Source organism: Cibotium barometz, chromosome 34, assembly GCF_041138505.1.
Source record: "Cibotium barometz isolate CiBa-2024 chromosome 34, ASM4113850v1, whole genome shotgun sequence".
NCBI classification, from domain to species: Eukaryota; Viridiplantae; Streptophyta; class Polypodiopsida; order Cyatheales; family Cibotiaceae; genus Cibotium; species Cibotium barometz.
The window spans coordinates 30,669,595-30,681,474 of record NC_141079.1 but is presented as its reverse complement, the minus strand read 5'-3'; the positions used below and the strand labels follow the sequence as shown (position 1 = coordinate 30,681,474).

Genomic DNA, 11,880 nt, shown 5'->3' with positions numbered 1-11,880 from the left:
CAATTAGAAAAAAAATAGACTCATAAAGGGTCCTTTAAGAAGATCCATGTCATCATTTTAAAGGGGGATGTGGTGAGAATGTTGTGTATCTTATGTCGAAACGCCCACATGTGATATATCATTGGAAAGCCCTTGAAAAGTAGACTTTAAATTTACCACCTCTAATAAATTTGAAGTTGATGTGCTAAAGTTATGCCTTCCTAGTAAAAAGTAGATTCCAATGATGATGTGTCATAATCGTTATCAGGGGTGGTAGATTTAGGATCTACTTTTCAATAGTATGTCACATGTGGAGGTTTTGACAAAGATACACAAGGTTTACCATGCCTCCCTTTTTTTAGGAAAGTGATGACATGGCTCTCCTTAGATGGCCATTTTTTGAGTCCAAATTTTCTTAATATAATTTCTTTGTTCATAATGTTAAACTTTTTATGATATATGTTATTTTTTTAATTGAGCTCTCCTTTATTTCTTGTTTATAAGTACATGTTTTGTAATATTTTTTATTTTATATTTAAACAATATTTAAGGATAAGAATACACTTGAAAGTAGTTTTGTTTATAAGTACATATTTTTTTATTTGTATTTAAACAACATTTAAGGATAAGAACACACTATAGTTTTGTTTATAAGTACATGTTCTATAATATTTTTTATTTGTATTCAAAAAACATTCAAGGATAAGAACACACTTGAAAGTAGTTATTTCTTTTATAGTCTATTTTGACTTGATGTTTATAAAGATTATCTTAAAGCTTTTATGCATGTTTCCATGCCTGCATGTGCCACGTGTGCACATACACACACACACACACACACACACACACACACACACACACACACACACAAATGTGCATGCACAACCCCCCCCCACACACACACACACATTCACTCCTTTGAATTTTTCAACTATTCAATGTGGTTCATTAATCATTACCAATCTGCACATTTGTTCTTTGAATTTTTTCCCTATGGTCCTTATCAGGGCACGTGCTTTTTATGTCTTCTAGATTAAGTGAGATTTATTTTGTTTGTGAAATTGGAATTCACTTATCATCTTATTACAAAGAAAAAATGATTTACCTATTTACATGCAATGTAGGCTTAGCCTTATTTCACTGTACACTTTGGTCCAATCTTTCATTTACACCTCATGGGACTAATTAAAAAGGGAAAAAAAACTTTTTTCTATTAACATGGGAGTGATTAAATTAATAGGTTTTTTGTATAAAGTGTAAGCTGGCATTTCTTTACTCTAAGGTTTGATTCCTGATATTTTTCAGTCTATTTTTCCATGATTGAGCCTTAGTCAAGGAAAGGCAGGTATTTGCAGCAAGTGACGATTTACTCTAATATTTTGCTCATCTACCTTCATTTACTCTAAATCAACATTTACTCTAATATTTTGCTCATCTACCTTCATTTACTCTAAATCAATATTTACTCTAATATTTTTGCTCATCTACCTTCATTTCACAAATCTGCGCTACCTTTAGTAATTGTCACCCTACGTAGCATGGCTTCTGTAAACGATGGTTGTTGCCTGTTGCTGCGCAGCCTTCAAATGTGGTCACCTCTATAGCGCCCTCCTCTCTCTCTCTCTCTCTCTCTCTCTCTCTCTCTCTCTCTCTCTCTCTCTCTCTCTCTCTCTCTCTCACACACACACACACACACACACACACACACACATAGAGGCGCCCCCCACCTCCCCCACCTCTCTTGTCTATTTTTTGTTAAATCTCAGGGTGCCTGTACACGTGGCACCCCGCTTCCAACCGGTAGCCCGTTGAACACAATGTTTAAACAGAAGTTTGAACCTTGTGCGCATACCCAGGCTTTGAACACGTGACCCCTTCTTTGGAAGGCGAGTGTGCTAACCATCCCGTCAAGTGACCCCTTCTTTGGAAGGCGAGTGTGCTAACCATCCCGTCAAGTGACACACATTTGAAAAAATTGTGCAAACAATAATACATAAGCTTGTTTAAACACATGTTTATTAAAAAAAGGGCCACGTCACCAACGACGCGACCGGCACGACTAGTGACGTGCCGATCAAATGGGGTGCCATGTTGCAAGGCACCCTGGTATCTAATGAGAGCCCTCTTGTCTTTGTCTCTCTCTCTCTCTCTCTCTCTCTCTCTCTCTCTCTCTCTCTCTCTCTCTCTCACACACACACACACACACACACACACACACACACGTTCTCCCATTTCTCATTACAAGACCATGCTAATCACCACTCCTTTATAAGAGCTATGCTTGAGCAAGGACTCCCCTTTGATAAAGACCTTGTCCCTATCTAGATTGGTGGTGATTCAACCATATAGGTTTGGTTTGAAGTACACTCATCTTAATTCAAACAAACATATAGAAAATCATTATACTAAATTTCTCGTGGTATTATTCCATGTCTATTCTTTAGCATATAACCACAACTAGTAGGGTGGTTGTTGAAGTCTTAATTTAGACAATTATATAGAAAATCATTGTATTAAATTTCTCCTGGTATCATTCCATGTTCCATTCTTTAGCATATAGCCATTATTGGTAGGATGGTTGTTAAAGTCTTGATTTTGTTTGCAACATTGATGATTGGATAAGAACCGACCTCTCTTTTATTTCTTGTTTAGGTACACGTGCTATAAGATATTTTTTCTTTTTATATTTAAACAACATTCAAGGATAAGAACACACTTGAAAGTAATTTTTCATTTTATAGTCTATAAAGTAAAGGACAACCCCCCTAACCACACATATATTGATTCAAAGAGGGAGATGGACATATTCATGAGATGTACTTGTACATGAAATACTTTTCATCTTCTTTGATTCCATCTAAGAAAATGAATTATTCGCTAATTTAGACTTAAATTGGCTTCTATTATATAAGAGTAAAGAGAAACTAGTTGCAATCCCCTTTTTTAAAATTAATATGGGTGCATAATCTTTTATCATAGCTATATGCATTTTGAAGATACTCAATGAGAACTTTGAGTTGCATTGATTTCTTAAAGGTACTTTGTGAGGAGGACTTTGAGTTGGGAGCCTTATCCAATTCCAAGGACATGAATATAACAAAGATTGCCTTCATAATACAATCTATAATCACATCCATTGAAATGCTTCATTAATCTTGCTTCAATAGTGTACCATCAAACCAAAAGTGGAAGAAACATTCTAACCATTATTAAATGCTTATGAAAACTTCAAGGTCTCATATATGTATTGTGAAGAAAACCTTAAATCTATATGATTTTCTATCCAATACATGTACAAATTTCACCACCGTTCATGGGTAAATACTTGATAAATATTTGATGAAAGTATACTTCCATACTTGTTAATGAATGATATGTTCTATGATTTCTCAACACATTGTGTCTAGGAAGAATTATATCAAAGTATTGTCCTTGTTAATATTTATACTTTAAAAGTACTGTGATACATAAAGATTAATATTTTCAAAGTAGAGACTATATTGATGATTCTAAGTTATCAAGTAGTTATGTACCAAATTAACCAAGTAAATATTTTTAAAAAGGCTTAGAATGAAACCAATAGCAAATAAATGTAATAAGTTTATAGTCAAATCAAATCATAAGCAATTGTAGACCTCCTTACAAATTAGTTTAGTAGATTCAATGCTAAAAACTTATAGAAAGTCAAGATGGCACAAGGATTGAAATTATGGATACAAAGAGATGTATATCATAGCGCATGCAAGAAAAATATATATGTACTTCCTCTTGAAACATCAAAAATATATATGTACTTCCTCTTGAAACATCAAAAAAGACATGTCCCACATCTAAGTTGGCCATAATAGTATGTGTGTTGACTAAACTCAAAGCTTTACTTTTTCCTATTTTTATATGTTATGTAACTAGAAAAGGCCTATGTAATATTCTAATCAGTAACTTTAACTTAGCTCTTTTTTGCCTTAAGTGATTGAGCTTTGGGTTGATCTTGTATTTAAATGTGTGCCATATTTTCTTTAATCATATACTTGTCTTAATCTTAATGATCATGTGGACATTCTTAGTATATTTTGATTATCTCAAAGGTTAGTACCTGACACTTAGACTTGAGTATATTTGATTATCTCAAAGGTTAATTAGACTTCACACTTAGACTTGAGTATCACTGAAATATAAAGATTTGCATACTAGTCTTAAGCTTGAGTATCACTCAATTAACAAAGATTTGTATATTAGGAATAAACTCTAGCTAATTTAGGTATTTATCATCACATAAAGATTAGTCCAATTTAAGTATAATATCTAAGGTTTGTTTCTTATTGTTTCATAAAAATTAGGTATTAGAAATTTATTTTGTTTTGACTTTATATCTAGTGATAACATTGTTGTCTCATTTGAGCTTCCTGGCATCCAACAAACAATGATGTAGTTTGGTTTTGTATTAATTTTAATTAAAAAACAAACAGATTCATTTGTGTGTGTGTGTGTGTGCTATTTTCATTTTTAAAAAAAACTTAAATTGCCAAAGTTTCTCAATTCAAACTTTGGTAGGCATAAACCTAGTTTGTGCAATTCATAGCCATTTTTAAACTATTAATAGGACGTATTGTTTATTTTCATCAAGTTAAAATGTTATATAAGTCGTGAGATCAATATTTGAACTATCAAAAAATGGATTGTGGGATCTCAATTTATCAAGCCCAAGTCATAAAATGTATGATATGGCTTATTTCTTGATATGAATGTAACAAAAGAGACACTTATATTGTTTCCATTTGTGGTCCAAATTATGATTTTGAAGACCAAGCACATATGATGGAAGGCCAAGTCAATGGCCTTTCTTCTTAAAAATGTCAATTAGCCTACCTAGGAGGTACGTGAGTCTACATACCTACCCTACAAGAAGTTATGTATTGTTCAGCAACAATCAATAGTATTGAGGACCATCATGTGAAAGCCATACTCTTGAAGAAAGACATTGACATAGATTTATTGCTAGTTGATTAAACTTTAACTACTAATAATTCTTTTTATTATGATTATAGTAACTTAAAGTTTGACTAGGTGAAGGTTTCTATCTTATTTACTTAGAGTTTGGTGACTTCTTTTTTTGGGTGAAAGTTCTATCTTATTTACTTTAACACTTCTTTTTTTGGGTTTCACTCTTGTAAAGGTAATATCGATGATTTTTTTAATGATAGTATAGATCCTCCTTAATGAGGAGAGTAGAGAATAATGCAAGGTTTTGAAACAAAGCAAGAAGATCACTAATACCTAGGTTGCATGTGTGTGTGTGTGTGTGTGTGTGTGAGAGAGAGAGAGAGAGAGAGAGAGAGAGAGAGAGAGAGAGAGAGAGAGAGAGAGTGGGAGCCTTGTGGAGGAAGATAAAGAGAGAATCCATTAAAAGTAGAAACCATTCATGACCTTGACTATTTATATGAGACATAAATTTAGAGGTTCAAACCTCTTGTTTGACTCTTACACACAAAATCACACCCAACACAGAGGCTTCTTTTCCTAGCAAGGCATGTCAAAGAACAGAAAAAGAATAGTAGTATAGCCTTCCAAATATCATACATGAAATACATCAATGCAAGCTCATCAGGCGCATTTCTAATGAAATTTGGGACAAATCAAGGGCTACTTATAGTATGGAAATGCAATGTGAATATCAAGCATTGAGGAAGCATCTACGTGTCACCCAGCAATAATGGAAGCTTTATGGATATGGTTTGGTGTTTGTTTTTTAGTATTTGTTGAAGGTCCTAGGTCTAAGTTCTAGGTGCTAAGGTTCTTGTCATGCATCAAAGGTGGGCCAATAATCCAATTAAAGAATCATTGTTGGGAACTCTAGTCTTCCTAGTGATGACATATATACTGATGTCCACTAAAATTACATGTGAAGTGCTTTGCTAGATAGAGTTGTTAAAATACATTGAAAGGACCTTAGGATTATAGTGTTCAATTTAATATACATTGAAAGGACCTCAGGATTAGAGTGTTCAATTTAATATACTTGAATGGGGGCTTTGCTTATGCCTAATCACCCGCGCCACCGACCTTAATTAGCACAGAGAGGCCAGCTAGGTTAATTAGCACAAACCTTAATCATTGTTGATAATTAGGATAGAGAGATTACTGCATAGCTTGCTGCGAGAGAGAGAGAGAGAGAGAGAGAGAGAGATTATTTACTAGCTTAATTAGCACCCTTTTAATTTTTATTAAGGATAGAGAGATTACTGCATAGATTGCTGCAGCTCGGCAGAGAGAGAGCTCGAGAGAGAGAGACAGAGAGAGATTATTTAGTAGCTTAATTACTAGATTATTTACTAGCTTAATTAGCCTAGCTCTATGATCACAGTAGAAGATGTTCGCCGTTGCATTGGGTTGATGGCTGCAGCCCTGCCAGGAATCCAACCTGTGACAGCTCTCTTAAACATAGCCATGATCCTGGCATACTTCAACTTCGCAAAATTTCAACAATTGCTACAATCAAAGGTTGGCGTTCTCGCCCACTTAATTACAATTAAGCTTAGGGTTTGGCGGGTCTGTTAGGCTGATCAAACGACCAGCTGGTTAATGATAATGAACTGATGATACCCAGAGTTTGATTAAAGGCTAATCATGGGGGTTAATATTAATGTGATATGCAGTCTTCATTGGCTTGGAGAGCTTTGTTGTGTGCTTTGCACCACGAAAGAGTTTGATTAAGGGCTAATCATGGGGGTTAATATTAATGTGATATGCAGTCTTCATTGGCTTGGAGAGCTTTGTTGTGTGCTTTGCACCACGAAAGAGTTTGATTAAAGGCTAATCATGGGGGTTAATATTAATGTGATATGCAGTCTTCATTGGCTTGGAGAGCTTTGTTGTGTGCTTTGTACCACGAAAGAGAGGTGCACCTGTTCATGGACTTAACATGGACTTTGATCACTGGCACGCGCCTCGAGAAACTCTTTGGGAGCTGGCGTTTCCTTCACACCACGGCTCTAATGATCCTCCTATCCCAAGGTTTAACTCTCTTAATCAATGTCCTCTATGCTTATCTCACTAACCACCCACACGACACCACCCACTTAAGCCACTACACCTTAGGTTTCTCTGGAGTTCTCTTTGCCCTCCATTTCTTGCTAATCACATCAAGCCATGATGACCACCACCAATTAGCAATTAGCCAATATTATATTAATAATAATAATCATCATCATCACCATGAATTTCTTGTAGAATGCTTAGTATTAATTGCTGCTTCCCAAGCCCTAATCCTACCAGATGCCCACTTCTTCAACAACCTTTCTGGTATAGTGGTTGGGTTTGTGTATGTAAATACTCCTCCCATTTTAGGAGGCCTTGTGGTGTGTGGGATGGCCATCTACAATGAGACACTTCGTTTCATGCGCTCTATAGATTGGAAGGCCCTTTACATCTCAGCCACCACTAATGGTAATGGTCATTACTTTGGTCATTCTAATAATTACCAAAGGCAAGAAAGAGATTTTAAAAATCACACCAACCATGAAGAGGAACAAGAGGAGGAGGATCAACTGGAAGTTCACTTGCAATGGGAGTGTAATGCTTGCTTCAAAAAAAATGGGGTCTTCTTGAGCTTTTGTGAGGCTTGCACACAACCAAGGGCATGAGGCATATAACCACCTCTCAGTTATAAGGGTTTTCTCTTTACTTTTCTACAAGCCCTTTTTGGCTTCGAATGGCTAAGGGTCATGTTATATATAATGGCCATGCTACTCATGTATAGCTACTCTTGTACCTCTCATGGAGAGGCATATGGCCATGCCACTCATGGAGAGGGTCATGTTATATATAATGCCCATGCTACTCATGTATAACTACTCTTGTACCTCATGTATAGCTACTCTATATATAATGGCCATGCCACTCATGCATAACTCATGGAGGAGGCATATGGCTGCCTTGTTTTACTCATGTATAACTCATGGAGGAGCCCCATGGTGTGTCACTTACCTGCCAGCTAGTAAATGTGAATATTTAAACAAAAGATTAGCTCATCACTTGACGAAATTGACAATAATTCTTCAAGAAAAAAAAGGAATTGGAAAATACTAAACATTGTATAATTTTAATGCAGTTTCAAAAAGCTATGCTCTATCACATATTCTAATGTTTGATCTTTTATTAGTGTTCCATTGAGTTTGTGAGGAGAAGTCCAAAGCACCAAAGTGGCAAATCAACAAGTTTAATTGCCACTTACAACTAATTCCACAATGCATATGAAGGGCTATTCATCAAATTCATCATTCATTAGGCTACTTGTGAGTTTCACTCTTGTAAAGGTAATATCGATGATTTTTTTAATGATAGTATAGATCTTTATCTCGCATGATTTGTGAATAAAAGTGTTAATCTTTAGCAGAGTTTATTTCATCATCAATGTAGAAATGTTCTCTTTAGAACTTTAATATAAATACTTGAAAGCCATATTATAGTGGTCTATTCATGCTCTACATGGGTTAAGTGAAAGTAAAATATTGTGCAACCTTTAGTAGTCTAGAAGGTAATCCATATGGAAGTGCTCATTAAAAAAGCTTAAAATTTACAAGTTGAGGCTATCCATAATTGCATGGTAAGGTTATGAAAATGTTTCATAAATCATGTCTCTTTTATTATGTATCAATGTCCACCCTCACTCTATTTAGTAATGAGTTTAGTTAGTCCATGTTTTGTAAGGTCCCCATTATGAGTAGACTCCATTATTAAATAACTTAACACATTGACCTTGTTTAGATGGCTTAGTAGACAAATTGATCTTACATTTTGTGCCGCTATTCTAGGTTTATATCACCATTGTAGGTTAGCATATTTCCCCTTCAGCACATCGACATGATCCCATGGGTTCTAATTGAAGCAAGTAACCCCTATTTGAAGCAAGCCACCTTAAAAGGTTCAAACCCCAAAATTTCTGTAAGAGCTATACATGAATTCTACTAAAAGCATTTTGATTCTCTACATAAGGTGGTATCTCATTATTAAAATGAGATTTTAATTGACATGGCATACACATGCTCTTTGATTCTAATTACACCATTGATAAACTTATGCCCACACCTTTCTTACAAGTGAATTTTTTTCCTATGTCGCACAAATGCTCTTTGATTCTAGTTACACCATTGATAAACTTATGCCCACACCTTTCTTACAAGTGATTTTTTTTCCTATGTTGCACAAATGCTCTTTTATTATAGTTACACCACCAATAAACCTATGTCCACCGTGCCTTTCTTCCATTCTGGTCCTTAAATTATGCTCTATATCAAACACACAATTTAGACTAGAAAATAAAACAATAAGACATTATAATGAGACATAAAATAATAACAAGTTAAATAAAATAAAAGTGAAGAATAATATGCAAATAATAATAAATTAAAAAATATTATATTCATATATAGTTTTGTTCGTAAATTTTTTGTAATCACTTCCTTATTCATGCAGCAAAAAGAAAGACATGCATCAAAAAAGTAGTTAAATAGATCTTAAATTTAATTTGATTAAGAAAATTTTATAAAAATATTTTTTCTCTAATATTTAATTGTTGAAAAAATAATATTATCTAATATAAGTTGATTACATACACATCAAGTTTTAAGTAATTTATAAGAATTGACAAATGAAAAATACGTTCACTACGTACACCTTTAAAAAATTAAATAAATGCTAATTGTGTACACCTTAAAAAAGAAATGCCAAGCTAGCTTAGGCACAAGACATTCTTTAACACTAGCCTTGTTAAAAAAAAGGCCACTTTTATGCCTTATAGAGACTTTTCTAAAATATCATTTCTCTTGAAGTATGTTGTTTCGAAGAAATTCCTTCAAGAGAACTACTCTCAATACAAGATATTAGTTGAGCAAAAAAATCAAGTGCCAAAATATTTTTAAAACAGTCTTCCATGGTCATTGTTGAGGTGCTTTTCATTAAAATTTAATACAAAGTTATATACCCTTATATGCTTATGTACTCTTTCACTTATATGCCCTTTCATTCTCACACTCTTTTGCTCATGTACTATTTCTCTCTAGCACACATTCATTCATGTACTCTTTCAACACACACCCTCTTACTCAACTAGCATGCAATCGAGGGAGAATAACTTGCTAGTCATTGTGGAAATTGAATGATGCTAAATGCAATGACCTAATTATCAAGAGATAAGGGTTGGCCATGGTTTATGTAATCAAGAAATATTAACATTACAGAACCACTTAGAGAGAAGATTTGGCCACAATTTATACACACCCACTCTAGAGAGAAGAGTTGGCCATGGTATATGCACTCAAGAAATATTGACACTATACAACTACTCAGAGAGAAGATTTCACCACATTTTATGCAGTGAAGAAATGTCTACACTATCTTTTAGCTAACAAGTTTACATTCTTTGTCAAGCATAAAAAAATACCATTTTTTATAGTTCCATTTTTCTATGAACATTCTTATAGTGTTTTTTGGGTGTAATTATAGAATTTTTGAAAGATTTCCTCTTCTTAGATATCTTTTTGTCCCAAGTTAACATGAGGGAAAAACATTCACCATACTAAATTCAGTTGTAAATGTTATTGAAATTCTAATGGAAATACAATCAACTAGTTTAAAGGAAACTCTCCACTATGTTTGTGTTTACTTTAAAAATACAAATAACTAATAAACTTTCTTTTGAAATAGTATAAATTATGCTACAGTCTCATACATCCTAGGAAATCAAAATATATTTGGCAACATCACATGTGTGCATATGCTAGTGCTCACACATATGCACATGCACACATGCATGTGCTGACACATACACACATGCACATGCACATGCACACATGCAAGTACATTTTCACATATGTGTGCATGTGTGCACACATGTGTATGCACGCGTGCACACACACACACACACACATTAATGATTTAGTTTTTTTGTGGAGCTTTTCACATACCATTTACATACCATATTAAACCATTCTTTCTTGTTTTTTTCCAAACCCCATCGTTGCATTTGAGGCAATTATTGCTTCATTACATGAGAAGGATCTACCTAGAATATTATAGATATAAATTGCTTTTATTTGATAATGTTTAATCATAGTAAATGAAAGGTCTCCATAAGATAAGAAGAATTTTAAAATTTTTAAAACTATAACGTGCAACATGAAAAATGTGATCTTTTAAGGCATCTAAATAGTTATCTTTCAAAATGATCCTTTTTAGAAATAGGCTAAAGGAACCCATTGGCTAGAAATTTTATATCTTAGCAAATCATTTGTGTGCTAAATATTTCTTTTAATAATTCTAACATCTACTACTTATAATTAATGCTTCAAGTGATAAAATATATAGTGCAACATGTAAAATGTGATATTTTAAGGCATCTAAATAGTTATCTTTCATTGAAATTATCCTTTATAGAAATAGGCTAAAAGAACATATTGGTGGCTGCAAATTTTCTATCTTAGCAAATCATTTGTGAAGATTTGTGTGTAAAATATTTCTTGTAACAATTCCAACATCTACTACTTATAATTAATGCTTCAATTGATAAAATATACACCATTATGTAATGTTACAGTTCTGATCATATGTCCATTATGAACATTATGTAATGGTAGTTCTAATCATATAACACTTGTCCATTATGAACATTATGTAGTGGTAGTTCTAATCATAATGGTAGTCATAATGATTAGCACTACCATTATGTAATGGTAGTTCTAATCAGGATAACACTTGAGATATCACTTTATTGTTAAACATATATATTTGTAAGTAAGATTATGTAGTTAATTCTAAGTGATCATTTTAAAGTGTCACTCTATCTTGCTTGATTTTAAAATTTACCAATTAACAAGGTCAGAAATGATGTTTGTGCTCCATGTGTGT

The 11,880-nt window shown here is 33.6% G+C and overlaps 1 protein-coding gene across 1 annotated transcript; it reads left to right on the top strand.

Moving 5' to 3' along the window:
* The first annotated feature begins 6,055 nt into the window (after nt 1-6,055).
* On the top strand, nt 6,056-8,336 carry LOC147618899 (rhomboid-like protein 14, mitochondrial). Its single transcript, XM_086774498.1, has 2 exons — nt 6,056-6,477; nt 6,825-8,336. Exons 1-2 carry the CDS (start codon nt 6,331-6,333, stop codon nt 7,617-7,619), a joined length of 942 nt encoding a protein of 313 aa, XP_086630624.1. The 5' UTR covers nt 6,056-6,330; the 3' UTR covers nt 7,620-8,336.
* Nucleotides 8,337-11,880: the final 3,544 nt, after the last annotated feature.